This window comes from Daphnia pulex, chromosome 2, assembly GCF_021134715.1.
Source record: "Daphnia pulex isolate KAP4 chromosome 2, ASM2113471v1".
In the NCBI taxonomy this organism is placed as follows: Eukaryota; Metazoa; Arthropoda; class Branchiopoda; order Diplostraca; family Daphniidae; genus Daphnia; species Daphnia pulex.
The window spans coordinates 3912621-3934882 of NC_060018.1; the positions used below are offsets into that span (position 1 = coordinate 3912621).

Sequence of the window (22262 nt, forward strand, 5' to 3'; positions counted from 1 at the left end):
TAGGAGGATCCCCACAGAAAGTGAAAGACAAAACACCGCGGTATGTCGAAACAAACTCCTGGAAAATTCAAGGGGAGAAAAAAAGACGAGATTTTTTTGTTGTTTTCCAGCTCCTCCTGTTGCTCCTGATGAACTCTAAAAGAAGGAGACATACCCTCCTCCTACTCCACCCTCCTTACTGAGTATCACGCGTGAAAGAGAGAGCTACAAACCGCTGCCGTTCATTGACTATTTGGGATGATTATACGTTCCAACCAAAAGGAAAGCAACGAGAGACATCAGAAAAAAAGATCCGGCTGTTGTCGACAGGAGCACATCAAATTCCTGTAATGGGAGTGACATGGTCCCCCCTCTACAGTCATCATTGGCGCCGTATAAAACCGGCCACTTGGCTGAACCGTAACCAGCCCCTGGCCACAATCTTTTACTGTTTTCTCACTTTTCTATTAATATTTAACCTGGAGATAGGCTCAATCAACCCAACGGGTTTAGACTTTAGAGTTTATTTCTTTTTTTAAATAAACATCACGAACGGCGGCAAATATGTGAGACGGAGGAAAGGTTGAAACGACCAAAGGTTCCTGATAAATCAATTAAATATTTGACTGATTCTGCGTCAATCACAAAACCACAGCTGCAAACCCACCAAATAATAAAATTTAAAAAAATCCTTCCAAACAGATATTCAAATGGAGAAAAAAGAGGTGCCGCGGTTAGTGATATGAAAATGATGGGCCACACAAAGTACCCTAGCCTATCATCTTTCTATCTTTTGATTTCCCTTTCCTCCATTTCATTGATTGGGAAAGAATGGGGAGAGAGAGAGCTCGACACTTATATCCAATGTATCCTGTTGTTTGCGCCGAAAAGCTCTAACAAAGATTCAGCATCTTTTACGGTCGGGACTCCAACAATGGAAATGAATCACCAACCAGCTGTTGCATCTAATATTCACAGGAAGGATGGTGTCATATCACCTTCCAAGGATTTCTTGTTCACGTGCTGTGCCAATCCGTACACACAAATCGACTGGCAGTTTATAGAGATTGTTTATGATTATTACACGTACGGGAAAGGTCACGCAACTTGGTTCCTACCTTCCAGCTATGCGCAGTCTCATTCAATGACGCTTACATCTTATTTCTCTTCATTTGCATTTTACAGGTTGAAATGGAAGACGAAAAAATAAATAAAAAGACTTCACCAGAAAATGAACAACTGGAACCAGTTTCACTCTCCCTCCCACCCGTCTCCGTTTGATGCACTGACACATAATCAGGTCATCAAATGATTGACGTAATACATCAGAGTGTGGAAATTTTCATACAACAATCCTGCCTTGTAATGTGTGCTTTCTAGCCACCAGATAAGAAAATTTACATGTTTTAAGAAAACAGCCTGAGCTGTTCAACCAAATTCTGGATGGTCGACACCCAAAAAGAAAAACGGGACATGTCGCCATGAAATATGGAAGAACGACAACGGCGCCGGTTGGGAATCACACAACTCGATGCATTTATGTCTTGGAAACAACAAAAGCCGCGGGACGAGAGGAACCTGCTGCTCGCTATCCGGTAGAAAAATATTAAGTTACCCAAAACGCAGCATGAACCTCTTTTTCTCTCTCTTTGTAACAAGTTTCTTACAGTCCTGAAATGTACACCTATAGCTAGTACGTTGGCGCATACCCTACAACACACCGAGTATACCTTCTGGGGGCTAATGCGTGTAGGTACATTAGACACGCAAAAGAAAAAAAGGAATTAAGACATAATCGAGCGACTGTCAAAAAGTTTCTTTTCCCCTTTTTTTGATTATTATTATCCTCTTTCTTTCTTTTACTGCTGCCTACTTGAGGCTATAATCAAGTGATGACTAAACAGGACATGCAAAACAGTGTGTACAGCCCCCCGCCACAGAATCTGCGGCCGCAAAAAAAAAAAAAAAACACTTGGCTCTTAACTCTGCGTGGCTGGGCTGTTGATCGGATGACGAATCATTGGCCGTCGCGCCAGAATCAGTCGCGGACAGTTGCGCTCAGACGCAGAGAAAGAAAAGGCAAGGAAACTAAGAGGACGGATTGCGTCACTCTTTTCTCTTCTGTTTCCAAAATAGACGGCGACATACAACAACTGGGACTTGCTCCGTCTTGCTGTACAACTCTTGTATATCTGTTGTGTGTATACACCAGGCGGCGGCGGCGGTTAGAACTTAGAACAAGAAGAAGACCGACGCGCTATCTCTATGCAAATAAATAGCCAGGGCTGGCGACGATGTTTCGCATTTGTTTCTTTGCTTTATTGCACACACATGCAGACATACACACACACACACACACACCCAATTCAAAGAAAAAAGGAAAGGAATAACCTCGAAACATTGGCCTCCACTCCGGCCATTCCCGCCCGGTTTCTCGGCAACTGCAACACTTAAAAAACTTCCCGTCTTAACAAACAAAAGACAAGCACAGACAGAGGAGAAGATCCAGCCAGTAGGAATTTGCTGCTGTTTGATGAGCCAAACAAGACGAAAAATTTCTCTGCGGCACTCGCAAACTACTTGAGGTTTCAAACATTTGAACAAGACCCAAAAAAACACGGGAATATTTTTTAAATGTGTCAAAATGGCGCAGGGTAATAATATTCACGACGTGAATAGGACGCCACCTGAAGAAGCCGTCCACGTATACACAGTTATAACAATAATCATCAGTCACTCGTCGCCTATTTACACGCGAGCGTCTGAAATCGGATATTTTTAGTCTCTCCAACAAACTCTGGCAACACACATTTCATCCCTTCTTTCATCAAAAAATAAAATTGCTCAATTCAATTTCGCCTTGATGAGATTCAGACCTCAAAAGAAGAGAGAAATATGCTATTCATTATATTTTCACCCAAAAAAAGGGGCCAGTTGGTTTTTTACATAATCGACCGGCCAGCGCGTCATATGTCTTTGGGAGAGCTCTGCCCTATTGAAATAACTTGTATAAGGTTGTTATCTGACACTCTTTTGCGCTCTTCGTTCGTTCGTTCGCCATCATTCCACGTTATAAGAGAATTTCCCAGTCGTTTTTTTTTTCTATTTTTTCGTGTGGAGGGAAAATGAATATTTTCGGATGTATATATAAGCCGAGGGGCGTTCTTTCCTAGCTCTTGTACCTTTCTCGATTGTTGTTAGTTATGGGCCGTTTAAAAGAAAAAGAGAAAAAACGAGGGGGGGGACTTGTGACGGCCTTTTTTTCTACCCTTCTTGTAACACACAAGATCTTACCTATAAGCTAAAACCTGATACACTCACCGAAAAAGTAAAAGAAACAACGGCGAAGAGATGATGGCACTCTAATCTTAGTTTTATCTCTGATTTTTTTAGGGGGGAACTGTTAACGATTGGGGAAAAAAAGGTGAAAAATCACCTGCTGTTGTTGTACCGTTTAAGGGACGAAACCAACTTCTTTGACCGGTCCGTGCCAATGTTGTTGTTGATGGCATGATGACGCCAGATGCACGCGTGTAGGATCTAACTAGAAAACCCCATTTGCCTCATTGACTATTCACGCGTGAATTATCTCCATTTTTGAATCAAAAAAAGGGAAAAAAATGGCCTCAAGGTGATGGTTCTTTCATATTCATCATGACGGGCTGGCCCAGCCCAGTCGTACCTTCTATCCTAAAGAAAAAAGAAAATAACCAAACCCTTTTTCTTTTTATTTCTCTACCGTGTGTGTTCCTAACTTTTTACCTTTCCTTATCTACATCTTCTTCTTTTCTATTTTCTCTCTCGTCTTCTTTTTTTACAGTCGACTGCTGTCCCTAGGCCTACATCATCATTTTAACAGCCACAGAAACACGACGACGGACGGGACGGACTCTCTGCTAGAACAATATTTGTTTAGATCTGCCTCTTTTTTTTTGTCTTTCTGTCCTCCTTTCTTTTCTTTTGTGGCCCATCCAAATGGTGTCCATCCTCCATTTCTACCATGCGACTGCGATTTCTCCCCCCTCTCCTGTCCGTCCTTTTCATATTTGTTCTTTTTTTTCAGCCGTCCATCCAACAGTCACGACAGGCAGGACAACGGAAAAAGAAATGGCTGGGAAATGAATGGGTGGCATTGTTGAATGACGTGTCATGTCCGGGGGTCAGTCGTCATCAATTCAATTAAAGCGCCAGACTATTTTCTATTGGACAATTAGACACGACACTGTTTTCAACATGTCCGACATTCGAAAAAATTCCCATTCAAAGAATTACAGAAATCAATTTCATTCTCTTTTGTTCTACACAAAGACAGCTAATTGGAGCCGTGACCGCTGGCTGTCGTCTCGTCCACATCCTCCGCATCTAGACACACTTCGTGCTCTGCAACCAAAATTCCGACCACGCCCCTTCTTCCTCTCTCTCTCTCCCGACACGGAACTCGTAAGAAAAATAAAACCCCCAAAACAACAACAAAAATAAAATGAAAACAAAAAATCCTAATTCTATTCTTGTATACAAGAGTGCCACTAGTGGCAGTGGGAGTATAAATAATATCCATCTCATCCATCGGTCGTTGGTTCGTTCGTTCCTTCGGTCTACATTCCGTTTCAGTTGTTCAACTTGAAATTTATTTTATTCCCATTTCATTTTTGGAGACTTTGATGGGTTCTTCCACGTGATTTTTTTGTTTTAATACTTTCTGGCGTCGTTCATTCGATTTCCGACTTGTTGGTTGCAAACAATCGTCACCGTGAAAAAAGAATAAAATAAATATCAAAAGAAGTTAACGAAGAAATGGGACAAGGAACACACAAACGACCCAAGAGCGTTCCGTTCGTTCCCCCATTCAGTCACGTTCACGAATATCTTTAGCGAAAGGCGCCATGCACAGACATTCTTATTTTTATTTTAGATTTGTTTTTTTTCTAAATTCATATCTGAAAAATTCAAAAATAAAAAAGATAAGACGGTGATAAGAAGAAGAAGCGGCGGCGAAAAATAATTGAATCAACCAATGGTAAAAAAGAGGCCAGGGACGATAACGCTTCCGATATGAATCACAAGACGAATTTAAACACGAAATCGTCATCGCTTCTTTTGTCTGCGAATTAAAAAAAAAACAGGATTTCTTCAATCTATATAGTGGTGAGAGCAGCTCCGCCGCAAGCCTAAACGCGATAACCTTTTACCTCATGGCCCATCGTCTATTTTCGGTCCGCCAGTGATGCAGACGACCGAGTCATAAATCTCAATTCACTCCCGGCGCAATACACAAAGACGTTTGAGCCGGGAAAGAGAAAAAATTCCTTTTGTGATTCCTTTCATCCCATCAATACATCATCAAATGTTTTCCCAAATATAAAAAGGATTACGAAATCATCATCGAAACATTACAAGAAAAAGAAAAAAAGTATTGTCGTCGCCTCCGCCTATGTTTAACCTCCACCCGCCCTTTACGTGATTGAATAATCCCTCCGGAATAAAAAGTCCTCCAGACACCACAGGTGAAGCTATATCAAATGGCACTCTTTTGCGATGACGAGGAAATCGGATGAGATTGCCATAGTCCTCCCAAAAGTTCAGAATTTAAAAACAAAAATGGCAGTTCTCAAATAAAATGGGAATATCCAATCAGGAAGGAAGAACGAGGTAAAAGAGTAGACTGGTGAAACATGACTCAACCACTTTCTAGACGACGGCCACCACCAGTAAATAATATTGAAGAGTCTGTGGTGGTGAGCGGCAACGCGCAAAGAGAAGAGCCTGATAAAAAGTGGGAAGAAGAGGAGAAAAGGAGGTTGATGGCATCAGACACGAAGAAGAAGAGAGAGTAGTCGAACCAGCAGCACATGAAGCGAGCCATGACACATGACCAAATACGGGGAGACCCTGGGCCACAGCAAAGCAACTGTATAGTACACTAAACTATAGCTACACTTGAATAATAAATATTAATATTATTCAGTATATGGGATCCTGGGGTATGTAGATGTATATGGTCGAGTAGTCGCAATAGATGGAAATGATCCCCGAAAAAGGTAATTCAGTCTAGAATGTGTCTGTGTGGCTTGTGCTGCTGTCGAATCTCTTCACACTCCCGAACGTCCATTTTAAGTTATTCCGTCCCAACAAAAATCGGATAAGTGTACAAGATATACACGGAGATGTCACACTGAGGACTCGGACATCAGTGATGCAGGTAGAAATTGACGAACGGGGTCAAATTAAAAAGGTAAAAAACACGCGAAGGAGGTTTACTCAACTGTGGAAATCCCGAAATAATAAGAAAAACCCGTTTCCACTGGACGAAACTCTTTTTTTCTTTTTGAGCTTCGAGAGTGTTCATCATCATCATCCATCACAGACACACGCACAATAACATCAACACAATAATAATGCTACGTCCACGACTTTGATTCATCCCCATTTATTCGACTGACTAGAGTCCCTGATAGGTAAAACTCCTCCTCAACGTGATGATGAAACTACTTTTTCGCTCCTTTTTGGAGCGTCTAATCTCACGCCCGGTAGAAAAAAATAACTATTCAAAACGGTGAAAGCATTTTTCAATTTTCCGTTTTCCTTTGAAAATCGGTCGACAAACTCACGCACGATATTAAGTGGAAAAAAGGACTTACCTGTGGATTCGAAGCGTCGATGGCGGCCATCATCCCAACCAAAAGGCCCACGCCGATGATGGCAATAGCAGTTGATTTCTTCATCCTCGGATCGGTCGTTGTAGTGGTCAGAAGAAAATGGAGGCGGATGGACTCCACCACAGATACACGTGGGTCCAACCAACACGCCCTCACCAATTGATTGTTTTCCGTTCACTCCTGGGTCGTGTGTGTGTGTGTGTGTTAGCACCACGACGTCAAACGTCGAGATAATTCAAAAGGGAACGAAATCGGAGACGTTTTTAGCCACTTGTTCCCCAAAATTTCACAACACAAAGTCACAGAGAACGGGTTTTTCAAGTCTCAAAAAATTCGGTCCGTTCCAAAAAATCTCACACGAGAAATAAGGGGGGGAAGAAAAAATGTCAAAGAAAAAGGTGCGATGAAGGGGAAAGATTCGATTCTTCTCCTCAGGTGTCACCGACAATCAATCACTTGGACACTCACACACACAACACACAATCACACATATACAAGAAGAGACACCACTGGGCACACGACACATACACACTCCGTCTGTCCTTTTTCTTCTTCTGCCCAACAAATTCAAATCGGTGGGGGGGATAGAAAAAGATCCCACAGCCGAGGAGGGGTCCTCCCGTCCAAAGGCTTGAACACAACCAACGAACCTGTCCAGATGAGCAACAAAAAATGATCATGTAATCATTACAACCCAAAAAATGGGACAACCACAGTTTTATATATATAAATAGGTAAGTGAAGAACACACACACAAAAGTACGAGCGGTTTTTAAAATGGTTTTCGTTTCAGTCTGTTGGACGCACACGCGTTTCGTGTGGTTTTGTCTCCCCCCAAACAACCGGTTTACTATACGTTTAGTAATTTTTCTTTTTAAATCAAAACAAAAGGAAAACAATTTCAAGATTTTAGAAAATGGAATTGGAAAATGTCGTGAAACGTTTCCAAGACGGTAGCCAACAACAAGTGGTCGGACACGAGTTCCTCCTGAAAATCTCAGAAAACTACTAAACGTAGATGCATCATGACATTGATTCATTTCACCATAAGATGCGGGTGAAAGCCGGTTGCTTTTATTGGACCAAAACTCTTTTTTTCTTTAAACGAAACCAACCAACCAACACACACAAGAGTAATACAATATGCAAAGAAGAAGAACCAATTTTTCCCTCCAAAAAAAGATGGCCGGTATAATTTGAATAAAAAGAATCTCATTAACACGAGTCTATGAATATTGAGGTTCAAATCTCACCGGTGGATCTCCTGGTCTCGAAACGTGACGTTGACAAAAATCGGAAAATTTAAATATTTTGTGAAGTCTCAAACATAAAAACGAAAAAAGAAGGGGGGAGGGAAGACAAGAAAACGGCGACGGGTGGATCGTCGAATCCTCACGCAGCGAAGGGAGGCGAACGACTGAACTCGAGTGGCCAACGGATGGACTTGGCTTCGGCAACACGCGGCGCCATAATCAGTGGGAAAAAGTGAGAGGGAAGACCCAAAAAAGGGGGAGGAGCCTATCCGCATCTTAAAAAATCGGTTTTACTTTTTCTTGATTCTTAACAAAATCATTTGAATAAGATACAGCAGCAGCCCTCGAGAAGTTTTCAGAGCAGAAGAAGAAGAAATGTTCTCTCGAGCGTTTTGGCACAGAAAATGGACACCCACCACAAATGGGCGCGAACATCTTTTTCAGTTTTTCTTGCCTTTGTCAATGTGTCGTCTGTCGTCCTTTTGACCAAAAGTCAACTCACCTTTTTGAGAGATGTAATGGAGGAGTTGCTCTCACAGGTTCAACACAAAAGAGAAATGGTCTTCAAAGGCGAGAGGGGGGTCAAGCAAGACGTCATGTTCATGTACACGCCGGTGTTCTCTTATCGTCACTTCCGGTATATTCCAGACCTCGTGTCCTTGGTTCTCTTTTTTCCGTCTTTTCTCTCTTTCGCTTGTGCAAATCAACTAGGCGTGCCACCACCACCACCGTCGACTTGCTTAACGCCCATGTATACAGTCTGTATACCTTTTTGGCGACCGACAAAACGACTTTTCTTCATTTTCTCCTAATTTTTACGACATTTTATTTTTTTTTTTTTAAATAGACGAAATATCAAATATAACCAAATAAACAAATTCCTGGTAACTGTTGGAGGAGAAAACGAACGTCGTCCATCTTTGCCCTGATGGCGATTCAAATGGTCCGGGGTCGGTCGTGTCGTGACGATTTGTTGAGTCTTTGGAATTGGCGCGGGACCATTGGGGATAACAAACAAAAAAAGAAAAAAAAAAAACCACACGGATGGAATTTCATCGCCCGTCGTCAGTTTTTCATCGATAGCCCAACTGTTTTTGTTTTTTCTCTTTCGACGAGATTCTGAAATGAGAAAAAAGATTTTTCTAATTTATTTTAATTTTCAGTGGACGAAAGGAAAAGAAAAACAACAAACCTTTCGCCACCTATCGGTGCAACAGTCCAGCAGCACCAACCCAACAAAACACACAAAATCTTCGGCCCCGTGTGTGTTTGTTTGCGTGAAAACGGTGCAACGACCGACGACGACGATGTCCAAATCGGCGCCAGGAGGCAACAACAACTCACGCCGACAACACTGGGCCGGGAACATTTTCGCACAAATATTTGATCTTTCCTCGTCTGGGCTCATGCTAGACGAAAGAGAAAACGTTTCGTTGTGTTGTTGTTGTTTACCAAAAGGGAAAAAAATAAAAAGAGAAAAGCGTTTTTACTGGTGCAAAACAAGGCCTTAGGGCGACCATTAAAACTTGAAGGTCGTTTAGTTGTCTTCTTTTATTATGCTGGGAATTCTTCTTCGGCAGTTTACAGAGAAATCTCTCGACGATACACAAGTGAAGAAGAAGAAGAAACGAGAGAAAGTCGAAGGAAAACATTTAAATGGCGAAAATGTGGATGAAGAGACGAGAATAAGGAGAGAAAATAAGAAAAAAAACAACCACCCAGCTTTGGTCAGTCAAGTTGTTGCTTACGACGTAGTCGGTTCAGTTGTATTTGCTGACTCGACTGCTTGGTAGTCGTCGTCTTGATTATTATTGGGTTTCTACTCACTGAGATAATATTTGATTTCTCTGGTTCTTGTTTGTCGTCGTCGCTGCGAGAGAACATCATGTCGAAAATCGTCGAGTGCGTCCCGAATTTCTCCGAGGGTCGTGACCCGCAGGTTAGTTGGCATCAGATATTCGCCTCAAAAATAATAATATCTTGCTGGGTTTTTTTTTTCTTTTTACCAACCAAAATTGTCTCGTTTCATGTAAATAATCACAGATCATCGAAGCCATATCGGCTGCCATTCGCTCGGTAACCAACGTCTCGCTGCTCGATGTCGATCCTGGAACTTCAACCAACCGGACGGTTTGTTTTCTAATCGATTTGTTACTATCGGCTGATTATTTACTTGCCACTCGATCGAATATCGTGTATAGCATTACCTGTATACTTACTCATATTTTACCGACAAGTGAAAAAAACAAAAGAAAATGGGAATTTGTTCTTTTTTGTTTTACGTGGGTTACAGGTTTACACGTTCGTGGGCTCGCCATCGGACGTGGTTGAAGCCGCTTTGGCCGCCAGTCGTGTCGCTTATCAATTGATCGACATGGCTCGCCACAAAGGTAACACAAACTATATAATAATATAGAATATTATAAACGTAGGCTATAGAGATAGTATAGCAGGGCTGTACAAAACCTGCCAGGCTCGTTTTTCTTTCAATCTTTCATACACATCCATTTCTCTTATCTGTGCTGCCCATAGGTCAAAAATATTTTTTCTTTCAATGGGAAATCGACTTCCGTATCTTCTTCATTTTCGTTCTTTTTAAAAATAAGAAAGAAAACGACGCTGTATTGTTTGACTAATAAAGATTGAAACGTTTGAAAAGACAAACACATGGACGACCGGCGCCAATGGACGTCGAAGACGTTGGGGTTCTGTAGGGGGGCGACATGAACGCGGGCTGATAAATGAGCCTGTCATTCGTGACGAATGCTCACGCCGTATAGCGGGTCTCGACTTTTTTTTCACCATCTCTCCTTTCAGACTATTAGAAATGAGTTTCCCCGTCTTCTTGGCTTTTATTTCGGTCGTTGTCAAAGGCAAAGAAAATAGTTGGCCTGTGACCGACTTGCAAACCAATTTAATCTGACTCACTCGTGAAAACAACAGGTGAACATCCTCGCATGGGAGCCCTAGACGTCTGTCCTTTCATCCCCGTCCAGGTAAAACCCATCAAATCTGTTTTATTAGTTGGCCGTTTGGTAACTAAATGAAGATTCATTGACACAATTTGGGGCTGTGTTCTTCTTAAACAGGGGGTCGATGTTGAGGATTGCATTCGGTGCGCCAAGGAGTTTGGACGTCGTCTGGCCACTGAACTTTCGGTGCCCGTTTACCTGTACGGAATGGCGGCCGAAAAAGGAGCTCATCGGGTCACTTTGCCTCAAATCCGGGCCGGCGAGTACGAGGCAATCAGCCAGAAAGTAAATAGAAAAACCCCCAAAACAAATTTCCCCCATTTATTAATGTTATTCAGTTTCATGTGAGTCAAGTTTATTTTGTCTGTGTGTGTGATTGATGATGGATTGGTTGTAACTCTTATGTACACACGTCTAATGAATAATTTATCGCCGTTAAACAAAAAGATAAACAAGGAAGAGTGGATGCCGGATTTCGGCCCGTCTGAATTCGTTTCACGTTGGGGCGCCACGGCGACGGGCGTCCGAAAATTCCTGATCGCCTTCAACGTCAACGTGCTGGGCACCAAGGAGCAGGCTCATCGCATCGCTCTGAATTTGCGTGAGCAGGGCAGAGGCCCTAACGAGCCGGGCCGTCTCAAGGCTGTCCAGGGCATCGGCTGGTGGCTGGAAGAGGCTCAGATCGCTCAAATATCTCTCAACTTGACCGATCACGATGTCACGCCCATTCACACGGCCTATGAGGAGGCACGCAAGGACGCCGGCCAACTCAACGTGGCCATCACCGGCTCGGAGATTGTCGGCCTCATCCCACTCAAGGCCATCCTCCAAGCGGCCGACTATTACGTCCAAAAAGAGAAGTTGATGGTCCTGGAAGAAGAGCAACGAGTCCGGCTAGCCATCGACCGCCTCGGTCTGGCCGCTCTTCATCCCTTCAACCCAAAGTATAAATGACCCAGTCTAAATTCATTTTTACCTTTTTCTTCTTTTTTAACGATGGAAATAAGATACACACGTGCCCATTTGTCCTTATAAGGGAGAGGATCATCGAGTATCGAATGGACATCATCAATGTCGGTCCTCTTGCCCGGCTGTCCGTTGAAAAGTTTGTCCTGAGCGTCGGAGCCCGGACTTCGGCACCCGGAGGAGGTTCGGTCGCCGCCCTTTTAGCTGGACTGGTATGTTTTAATTTTTCACTTCTATCTTTATTTTTTAAAAATAAAAAGTTGTTGTTGTAGGGTTGCGGCTTGTCGACCATGGTCGGCCAAATGACTTACGGCAAACGCCAATTTGAGGATGTGGATGAAACGATCCGGCAGCTGTTGCCGCCGCTGTACAACGCCATGATTCACTCGGTTCCGATGATCGACGCCGATACGGACGCTTTCAACGACTACATGGTCTGTGTTTTGTTTGTCTATACTCGATTTAATGGCGTAGTAAATTAACGGGTGCCACTGACAAATTCGGAGAGAAAACAAAAAGTTGAAACCATTATTTTGAAAATTCCTTTCGGCGGGGAGGACAGAACGCTATGAAACTGTCACCGGAGGCTGGAAGGGAATCCGCCATGGATGCCGGATTGCGCCAGGCCATTAACGTCCCGCTCAACTTGGCCAAACATGTCGACACTGTCTGGGACACGCTGGTCCAGATGGCCGCCGTCGGCAACATCAACTGTAAATCTGATCTGCAGGTATTTTTTTAAAAAACAAAAGAGCGGGGCGAATCTATGACCTCGTTACGGTTGGAAACGGGTTGTGTAATGACACGGTCGGTGATGGATGGTTTGTTGTTTCCTTTTTTCTTTAGGTGGCGGCCCGGTGCTTGAAGACGGCCGTCCAGTCGGCCGGCGACAACGTCATCATTAACTTGTCGAACATCAAAGACGAAACGTACAAAGTGGAAACGCGTCAAACGATCGATCGACTGGTGGAAAAGGCCCGCGCTCAATGCCGACAGGTGCTGGACGTCCTGGATAAAAGGGGATGACCCAATAAAACAATTTCCAGGCAATTGCATTGAATGCCAACTTCCATTTTATATGACGGTAGTACTAAAAAAAAATGTTGTAGAACCACAACAAATAAAATAAAGTTTTGACTGGCAACAGCAGCTGCTGGACACTCTTGTCCATTATAAAATTTATTTCGTCGTGTTGTTGGTCACGGCTTTCATCGTCAAATGGGTAGTGGCGCAGTATTTGGTCCCGTAAGTGCCCAGGCAGAGGCGGAGGGCTTCCTGCGCCAGGAGGAGTTCACGGACCGGAACGTCTGCCACCAGCGTCTCCATCATTTCTATGTAGACGCCGAGGACCCGGATGGCTTTTTCCACTTGGCCCAGGTCCATCAATCGCATGGCCGTCTGGTAGAGCGTCGTGATCTCCGCCACCGGCCGGCGGATGGCCTCCCACAGCGATTGCTTCTTGCACTTGAGGCAGCGGGCGTAGGAGTCGTTGACGGATTGAACGGTCCCGCGACACAGCGGGCAGCAGGTCAGGATCGTTTCCATATCAGTCATCCCGTCGTAGACGGGCCAGTCGTTTTGGCAGGCCAGACATTGGCAGTTGAACCAATAACGGCCCTGCAAACTCTGCTGGCGGTCCGTCAGATGCTTGTGCGTGAAAATCGGCCCGTAGTTCTCGGCCACCATTTGGCCGCGTTTGACGCAACGGGTCGATGTGATCACCATCGTCGTTCCCAGGAAGTACCTGAACAAAACACATTTAAAATAAACTTTGGACAGGAAATTGAAAAGGTCAAGTCGATGATTAATGACGCACCTCGCAACATCCGGTCGACAGCTGTGATTAAAAAAGGCGACCGTCTGTAAATATTCAAAGATTATATCAGTCCGATGGTCATAAACATTTTTAAATGTTGGTTGCATTCGACAACAATTCCATGCAGATAACGTCATCATGTTACGAGATAACGCACCGGATAAATGCCCACGCCAATGTAAACCGTTTTCGTGCTTCTCATATTCTTTTCGTTCAATTGCCTGTCGGGTTTACGAAATCCAAATGATTATCAGCAAATTATAAACATGTATAACTGATTTTGAAAGTCATCATTTTTACACGAATTCGTGGATTTCGTGAGCGTTGAACTGGAGCAACTGCAAGTGCCGCAGGAGCAAAGAAGCGAAGTAAATCTCGTCCTCGGTGATGTTGAGGGAATCTTCTTCGTAGCGGAAGCGCGTCTGCAGGTAACCGGAAGCTCTGAGACACTGGAAGAGGAACAGCGCCATAAAAGTGCGGTCGAAAAAGTCCTTGTCCGACCGCAGGTGGGACAGCGTAGCCAAATGATAAATGCCGCTGTAACTGTCCGGATTCCGGGCGGAAGCGAGCAGTCGCCCGCCGTCTCCGTCTTTTTCCAGCTCCTCGCGAGCCTCCAGGAAATCTTCCATCTTCCCTTTCGTCAAAATCCTCAAGGCGATCCAGGACAGGATCGAAGAACCCGAGGCGATCATATAATCGATGATCCCACCTGCGACATTCAATTGGATGAAAAATAAATGAAACCAAAATAGAAAAGATTCAATCAAATGAATTACATTCGTATTGGTGGTAAGTCGAAGCGGCTTCATCACGACACTCGACGCTGCAATAGAAAACCCCCCGGCAAGTGAGGCATCCCAGCGGAGCGATCAATCTGTCGTTCGGGAAAGAAACAAAATGCAACACATTTATTCGGCGTTGATCACGAGCTGTTCAAACAACATTATACAACAACAACAGCCAAAGCCAAGTATAGGGCTATAGGCGGATGTTACATGCACCGGCCTTGTTATTACATATAGAGATCCGTCAGTGAATTCAATCAGCTTTTAGTGATGGAATAACATTATCTAAATATCGATGGAATTTGTTCATTCCCCCCCGCTTCCTCATATTGTTACGCCCAACATTATCACGTCGAGGGGTTAGAAAATGAAAGAGATTATTCAGATTTGAGATTCGACGGCACGCTTGACCCCGCTATTCCGGTCGATTCTATTTGATATGGATTTCTCTCATGTATATACGGTTGTATTATATATATACCTGACGAAACAATGATGGCAGTGGCTGGTGAACTTTCCAGGAAGGAGACAAGCAGCGTAGGGTTTCTCGCAGACGAGCGTCTGACCCGGTTTGATATCGTCGGCTGCCACGTAATACCGGCCCGAATTGTCGTCCACTTCCATGGCCAGACTCTTTGATGCATTGGGGATATTTGAATTGGCCCCGGACACCAATTCGGGCAAGGCGTTGGTGGCATTTGCATTGGCTGTGGAGTGGTTGCTGTTGTTGTTGTTGTTGTTGCTGTTTGATGGATTATTGGATGGTAATTTAGCTCGACTCTTTTCCACAGTTTGGCGCCAGTTGTCCAGCGCCGCTGGCTCCAGATCGCTTTCCTCGAGACAATCCAAGGCGATGGTGAAGGCCAGCCGGGCTTTGGCCGTCTCGCCCAGCTGTTGGTGGCAGTAGCCCATTCGATCGTACAGCTTGTACCGTTGTTTCTCCGGGTAGTTGGACTGCAGCGACAACTGGATGTCCCGGATGGCCAATGCGAATTCCTTCAAGTGAACCAGAACGGCCGAGCGATTGGCCAGCGCCAATGCCAGAGTCGTTTTCTCCAGTAACGAACCTTCAAGCAAAACAATTCCCTCATTATCTTTGTAGTTATATACTGAATGAATAATTATTATTTATCGTTTTATTATACTGTAAGGAGCGTAGACGACGCTCTGATTGTACATGACCAGGGCTTTGCGATAATCTTTCTCCCTGAAAGCTTCGTTGCCTTGCTCACGTCGTTTGATCGACTCGTCGGCCGATTTGCCACGGTACGACGGCCGGAAGCTCTTCATCGTTTTGTGTAGGGCCGGAAGTGTCCAGCAGTAAACCACGCGATCGCGATCCGTTTGCTGTTTGGTGAATCCTTCAAACTCCTCATCGCTGACTTGTTCAACAATCGCCGAAAGATAATCCTGTAATGTTCATCAAAGGAAAATGAGAAATATTCCCGACTAATTATCAGCATTCGTTCTGGTATAACTTTTATTAGAATTTATCGCTTTATAGTTTGAGTGTAGCTGTTGGCTAGTTTTTTTTAAATCCCGTGCCGGTTGGAATTTGTTAATGGCGGGTCAAAGTTAAATGAGTCGAGATTATTGCAATCAGTTGTATAAAACCCCATTGAAAGAATATATAGTGCTGCGGCCCATTTTGAATGAGATACGAATAACATTTCTCAGGGAAAAAGTATACAAAGTAAAGTTTAAAAAGAAAAATATATATTCCTTATATCTGTCAAGCCATTTATATACCTTAAAGAATCCTTCCTTTTTGGTCTGGAGAGTGAGATCACTACACAGTCGGCGGTAATCCGTGAGTTGACCGAGTCCATCAATTTCATCCATACCGTTCTCTTTTTTTTCTTTTTCCTTACTTCTTTCTAAGAAATGCAAATGCAAATCACAAATAGTGTGTGTTGAATACAAAAGAGAAAGCTGAGACGTGCAGCACAAACACACACGAGAGCTTGTCGTTGGCAAAACTTTCGGTCGGGGGAGAGACTGCTAAAGTAATCTTCGACACTCTGCTGGTCGGGACGCAGGTCTTCTCTTCTCTTTCCCCATCACAAGTTAAAAATAGTTCACCCCGCCAGAGACCTACTTTGCGCTTTTTTCCTTCCTGAACGGCGAACGCTACAGCCTTCTCCCCTTTTGCTGCTGCTGTCCTAATGTCGTCGTGTTCTTTCTCTATTTTTAAAAAAAAGAATCCCTTTTTTTGCTTTAACTACCGCCATGGCCGGCAGAGAATGACTTTTTAGTTGCTTTCGAAGTTGATGATATCTTTTCAGGCGAAAAGTCATCATCTTTTTAGAAGCTGTAGAGACTAGAGAGAGATCGAATGGTTTTATTTATTGTTTAGCCAAACAGGCCGAATGGTTATACATCACTCGGACATTTTACGCGCATATAGAGAGATGAGAGAAGGAAATGATATGCTATACTACAACAACAACAACAGCAACAGCGGACGATTTATTGTTATAAGATTCATCTGATAGCCGCATCGACTTGGGGGGGGGGGGGAAATTCGTAACCGTGAACCCAATTAAAAAGAGGTTGGGTTTATATACGTGCGCGGATCAAATGTATCGAGACGGGCAACAAGACGAACGACCGATCCAATTTGGGCGATTTTTATGGATGGACGTAAATAAAAAAAGAAAAGAAGAAAAAACAAAACGTATTCTTTATTTATTCATTTATTCATTTGTTTCTGCTTATTATGCACATCACCATTTTTATTTTTGATTACTCGGCTGTTGATTTCAGATTTTCTTTCAACATGAAAGTCACTAAACGACACGAATGCTGCCTATATACAGTCGGCTGATCATTATTTGCTCCAGTTTAGCTGGCCGTCGCTTTGTTCCTGTTATGTAAAAGGGGTGCGGCCCAACCGGACGACAAGGACCGCGCTGAGTCATCCTCATAGACACCTGCTCTCCTCGGCAGGGCTGCCGTTCCCCTTTTCTTTTGATTTTTACAGATCGAGATAAATCAGTTATCACGGGCCGTGTCATTTTTTTTTTATTATTATGGAGAGAATCCGTCGGAGCATTCACGATTACTGAACGGGTTATTTTGTTTTTCGTTCGCGAGATTCTAAACACGTATGTGGTTTTATTGATCAGTTCGATTTGGTGCCAACAGATGACTTGAATTAAAACATTCACATTTTTCAATGGGATGATTGATTTCGATAGACATAGGATCATAGCCCATAAAAATTCCGATGCGATGGCTTTTAATAATGTCGTAAAACTGGAGAAAATCGAGCCAACACCCAAGTTCAGGGTTCATAAAGACGTTCTCAGATACTTTTTTAAAAGCTCATAATTAATCGTATTTTGATAAACACATTATCCCTAGCGCATAAATTGAGAAAAACGATATCGTCTAAATGAGACGGGTGCGGTAATTCTGAGTCTGAGACTTATTGAATATGGGTTCTCAAATCCTAACTTTGTCCATTTTGAAAGCCACGCCTAGAGTATCCGTGACTTTATGAGTTTAAACAAATAAGAAAATATCCAACAATTTTAAGCGTTCAATTTGAAAAGAAGGAAAATTCACTAAAATGACGGATACTAATTTTCTCTGAAAGCAAATCAAAAGTTGATGGAATTACAATATCAAGCAGACCATCCAGAATGCTGGACGTTTGCAACAAAGTATTCTTGTACTTTCTGTTGTTTGCCAACATCTCCATTCGTCTTCGATCGTATCGGCCCCTTGTGTCACCAAAGATGTTATGGATGACTCTCTCGGTCAACTTGATTCGCATCCTGACGGATTCTTCGTTCAACGCCCCCCTGAGCTCGGTCCATTCACCTGCTGGGGGGGAAAAAGAGATCACATTTTCGTCATCCGGCAACTGATCGTTATCTTCCTGTTGATGGCTCTTTTCTTGTGTGACATCATCATTATCAGCTGTTCGCGTGTTCTTTCTCTGCTGCAGCATTCCGGTCCTTCCTGTCCACCCGCGCACTCGATCCAAGATAGCCGCAAGCACCGATTGCAAACAGAAATTGCTTTGCCAGGGTCTAGAAACTGTTGAGTGGGAACTTTGACCGCCGAAAAAATTCGAATTATATTTTGAAAGTCGATTTACGGAAGAGTATCGATTCGACATCCGGCGGCATCCACTGTATAACGGCTAAAGCGAAATTTTGCAATTTTTGAAGGCGGCATAGATTGACGGGATAACGTTCAGAACATTTAGGCTTCACAATTTGGATTTGGGCTCCAAGGGGTCGGGTTTCTTTAAACCGTACACTTTGACGTGCTCTCATGGCTGGCGCGAAATAAACGGACGTGAAATGCGATTTTTTTCTTCCGCGTCTTTTGGTTTCTTTGAAGTCGCATTCTCTCCATGTCGAAGGGTTCGAATCCCTTGACGTATTGGCTTATATTGCAACGAAATTAGAAGTAGACAAAGTCTACGGAACACCTCGTGATGCAGCACAGACTGATTGGGTAATCGACAAGCCGACTGCAGGTTTCCTTTCAAATTTTTCCAGGTCAAAAAGTCAGGCCGTGTAAAACATCCCTCCCTGTTGAACTTTTCGGGAAAACATCAAATGATCGCTTTTGAACGCAAACACATTTTCGCATTTATTTTCAACTGTTTTGTGCTACAATAATAAACTGTAATGGAATGTTAAAATCAATTCTTATCCCCGATACTTAACACAACTACCTGCTTTGATTACTGTAATATCACAGTAAATTTAACATTTGTAAAATCTCTTTCCATAATATCAATAACTATTAATTTCAAAATCTTTTAATTGTTCCATAACCTTTCCTCTAAGGGTCCAAGTGGCTCTTGTAGCACACTGTCGTAAGGACGGAGAAACTAGTACCGCGCAAAGTGCAATGATTACGTAAGAGATAATTCAGACTCGGAAGGCGGAATCCAGGATACTCATAGTGCGAAGCACAACTTCTTCTTGATAGGGAAGACCAATAACTTGGACCGGTATAGGCAAACCAGTAGCTCCCCGAGTAGTCTAGGCAAATAGGAATCAAACGTTACGATTAAATAAAACTCTAAATGATTGATTTTTTTTTCTTACCTTTTTAACAAGTTTACAGACCAAATCTCTGAAATCATAGCCACCATTCATAAGCATATTTTGGTCTTCTTCCATTTCTTTGGTGACGGGAACGATACCAGCAGGTAAGTCAAGGAAATTGTAGAGACACGCATACGCAAATGCAGCTATTAGTCGGAAGAAACCAAAAAATTATTTCATTAGCTAATCCGGGCATAAATAAAGTTTGCAAGCGGTGCACCACTTACGTGTTACACGGCCAGTGTCTTTGGCTAGAGGAGCAGGGCAAGCGAATCCCGGACCGATGCATGTATCCAAGCGAAGATTCCTCCAATCAGCTAGAAAATTCGCTTTATATTCGCTCTGCTTAAGTATTCCATGCCAGAGTTGGTAAGAATGGCGATACTGATGCCCGGCAGCAGCTAATTCGGCGAATGGAGTAAATTTTAGGCCGTCATTTTATGCTAGAAGACTATCGACTTACCCATGAAACATGGCTCGAGACGAGGTGCGATTAAAGCCAGCAATGGCCGAATAATTTGCTTTACAAGGTGCGGTAGCTTCAGTGCAACCTAAGAAGACATTCGTTTAAAAAACTTATTATAGTAAAATTGAAACAGTTCAACTTACTTTGATTTGTAAAACTAACAATGGATCAATGTCATCAACTGAGCTGTAGGAGAAGATCAAATTAAATTATTAGATTCTTTTCCAACTAAACTATTGAAAAGTCGATGACTTACAGAGCCTCCAACACGTATCTGCCTTGATCCGCATAAAACATGCTGATGACAGAACTGATAACGTAATCAACGCGTGGCGGAACAAATGGAATGAGTTCGTGCCCTAACGCCTCCAACTTTTCCTTAGCCACTCGAACAGCTCGTCGGACACCAGGTGTACAGGGGAAGTAGTCGCATTCTTCGTAGTAACCGATCCGTAATTTGTTAGAAAGGCCAAATATCTATTTTACGTTAATAATTTTACATATTACAAACGTTTTCATGGGAAAGAAATATTTTTACTAATAATTTCTTACTTGTTCATTCCAAGGAATTGGAAGCAAATCTGGATCGAAGTATCTCCGGATGTAACCATCGTCAAGGAGTAGTTTGCAGAGCATTATCACGGTTTTTGAATCTCGCGCCAAGATTCCCGGTACAGAAGGAACTACAAAATTGGATTACAAAATTAAAAGAATGTAATGGTTTGAAGGTTTGTTGCCTTACTTCCAATGCAACCAACGGCCGATTTTCTAAATCCTTTGTAGCTAGATAGACAGAAAAATATTTCGAATTCAGGGAAGTGAATAACCAGAATATTGAAATACCTGAGTCTTAAACTGGTAGGTTTAATTGAAAAAACTCCACAGAAAGCCGCCGGAATGCGAATACTTCCCCCGATATCACTACCAATTCCTGGTAAATGTTATACACGATTTTTTTCTAAACTTTATTTCAATATAATATTAATGTATTCGAAGAATTTTACCGAGTAGGGAACCTCCAGCAGCAACTAAAGTTGCTTCTCCACCAGAGGAACCGCCTGGTGTTCGCTCTTTACAAAAGGGGTTTTTCGTAGAACCCCATATCGGATTACTACATCCAAAACTGTTGGTAGGAGACAAAATGAATTTAAACGTACCATTCTAGCTAAACGCAAAACTGCATTGGCAACTATACCTTAACAATGTTTGGGGGACATTAGTTCGGCAAAATGGTATGGCCCCAAGGCCTCTGAGTGCAGAGACCAAAGCGGCATCTTCCACTGCAGATTGATCAATAAACTTCGAAATTCCCGCCGTGCAATCATAGCCAACTAAAAACAAACATAGTGTTTTAATATTATGCTTGATTTTAATATTCTGCCGGCAAAACGGCATACCGTACCGACACTGACGTTATCTTTGACGCTAAACGGAAGACCATGGAGCGTTTTTTTTGTATCAGTGCTAGCGTCCAGTTCTTCTGCCCATTTCTGAATAAATATGCATTGCAATTGCGTTAACATACAAAGGATATACACAAAAATTATTTCAGACTTTTACAATACCTCTGCTTCTTTGATGAATTCTGTGACACAGTTTAATTCTTTTGTTACATCCAGAGCCTAAAAGAAAAAAAAGAGTGATTAATTTTTATCAGTAAAAACACTTGAAGACTTGCTATAGTGATTACCTTTGCTTGATATGCTCTCAGCACTTCCAGACAGCTCAAATCCCCATTTTGAAGCTTCTTTAGCAATTCTTCTATATCCAGCTGGACTATCTCCTTACGCTTTTCAATAACTGGGTCATCATGATTTTTAAGATGTTGTTCCAATTTATTTTGATTTTCTTTGACCTGACCCAGTTTGCGCCTGATTCTTTCTTTCAGCAACCCCTGGAATAATCCCAGAAACATTATTATTACAGAAAAATCATTTTAAAATCACGCGTTGATATCTGTACTAACACACAATGCTTACATACCCTCTTGTTTGTGTATTTTAGAACTTTAAATGTTATGTAAACTAATCCCAATCCAATCAAGACCATAAGGAAATTGGAATCCTTTAACCATTTTGCACTGTCTTCAAAATACATGAAGAACACAAGATTAATCAACACAACAAGGAGAACTAAGGTAAACAGCAAACAGCAATTTTCCTAGGCCCAAGTAGGCTAATATTGCGATTTTCAAATTTTGACAGCTCACAGCTGACATAAGAACAGCAAAACAGCTGAGAGATTGAAAAATGACATTTGTTATTTTCTATGAATTATGAATGTATTGAAGCTTA

General features: G+C 42.7%; 4 protein-coding genes across 38 annotated transcripts in view; 1 reads left to right on the plus strand and 3 right to left on the minus strand.

The window, feature by feature from the left end:
- LOC124188508 (basement membrane-specific heparan sulfate proteoglycan core protein-like) overlaps positions 1–8069 on the minus strand; it is a 60771-nt gene extending 52702 nt beyond the window's left edge. For 25 of the 35 annotated variants that reach the window (XM_046581175.1, XM_046581168.1, XM_046581178.1 and 22 more), the window contains exons 1-2: positions 7889–8069; positions 6618–7285 (exon numbers count right to left, since the gene is read on the minus strand). In XM_046581175.1, coding sequence (XP_046437131.1) covers positions 6618–6701 — 84 coding nt within the window. In that variant the 5' untranslated portion in view covers positions 6702–7285; positions 7889–8069. The remainder of the gene's footprint in view (positions 1–6617; positions 7286–7888) is intronic. The other 10 variants (XM_046581188.1, XM_046581181.1, XM_046581192.1 and 7 more) reach the window with 1 other exon arrangement.
- A 1355-nt stretch (positions 8070–9424) lies between these two features.
- Positions 9425–12970, plus strand: LOC124188514 (formimidoyltransferase-cyclodeaminase-like). Its single transcript, XM_046581199.1, has 10 exons — positions 9425–9827; positions 9932–10018; positions 10182–10278; positions 10832–10884; positions 10978–11145; positions 11308–11804; positions 11897–12038; positions 12099–12260; positions 12389–12556; positions 12673–12970. Exons 1-10 carry the CDS (start codon positions 9774–9776, stop codon positions 12850–12852), a joined length of 1608 nt encoding a protein of 535 aa, XP_046437155.1. The 5' UTR covers positions 9425–9773; the 3' UTR covers positions 12853–12970.
- On the minus strand, positions 12877–16454 carry LOC124188513 (SET and MYND domain-containing protein 4-like). Its single transcript, XM_046581197.1, has 8 exons — positions 16177–16454; positions 15573–15837; positions 14909–15494; positions 14419–14516; positions 13943–14351; positions 13800–13863; positions 13643–13686; positions 12877–13570 (listed from the first exon to the last, which is right to left on the minus strand). Exons 1-8 carry the CDS (start codon positions 16267–16269, stop codon positions 13006–13008), a joined length of 2124 nt encoding a protein of 707 aa, XP_046437153.1. The 5' UTR covers positions 16270–16454; the 3' UTR covers positions 12877–13005.
- Positions 16455–19013: 2559 nt separating this feature from the next.
- Positions 19014–22200, minus strand: LOC124188520 (fatty acid amide hydrolase 1-like). The gene is made up of 15 exons (XM_046581208.1): positions 21952–22200; positions 21659–21862; positions 21534–21590; positions 21371–21458; positions 21164–21299; positions 20973–21091; positions 20812–20899; positions 20711–20751; positions 20521–20651; positions 20225–20445; positions 20112–20154; positions 19966–20053; positions 19730–19903; positions 19503–19648; positions 19014–19436 (listed from the first exon to the last, which is right to left on the minus strand). The coding sequence occupies exons 1-15, from the start codon at positions 22063–22065 to the stop codon at positions 19323–19325; spliced, it is 1764 nt and encodes a 587-aa protein (XP_046437164.1). The 5' UTR covers positions 22066–22200; the 3' UTR covers positions 19014–19322.
- Positions 22201–22262: the final 62 nt, after the last annotated feature.

Bases quoted from the DNA above. Each gene is read 5' to 3' on its own strand.
- LOC124188513 (XM_046581197.1), bottom strand. From the start codon at position 16,269: ATGGATGAAATTGATGGACTCGGTCAACTCACGGATTACCGCCGACTG. The intron at 15,838-16,176 runs GTATATAAATGG...TGAACATTACAG, and splicing joins AAAAGGAAGGATTCTTTAAG to GATTATCTTTCGGCGATTGT. The intron at 13,687-13,799 runs GTGCGTTATCTC...GAATATTTACAG, and splicing joins TTGGCGTGGGCATTTATCCG to ACGGTCGCCTTTTTTAATCA.
- LOC124188520 (XM_046581208.1), bottom strand. From the start codon at position 22,065: ATGTATTTTGAAGACAGTGCAAAATGGTTAAAGGATTCCAATTTCCTT. The intron at 21,863-21,951 runs GTATGTAAGCAT...GGATTATTCCAG, and splicing joins TAAAATACACAAACAAGAGG to GGGTTGCTGAAAGAAAGAAT. The intron at 20,155-20,224 runs GTAAGTCATCGA...CTTCTCCTACAG, and splicing joins AGATACGTGTTGGAGGCTCT to CTCAGTTGATGACATTGATC.
- LOC124188514 (XM_046581199.1), top strand. From the start codon at position 9,774: ATGTCGAAAATCGTCGAGTGCGTCCCGAATTTCTCCGAGGGTCGTGAC. The intron at 10,279-10,831 runs GTAACACAAACT...TGAAAACAACAG, and splicing joins CGACATGGCTCGCCACAAAG to GTGAACATCCTCGCATGGGA. The intron at 11,146-11,307 runs GTAAATAGAAAA...TTAAACAAAAAG, and splicing joins ACGAGGCAATCAGCCAGAAA to ATAAACAAGGAAGAGTGGAT.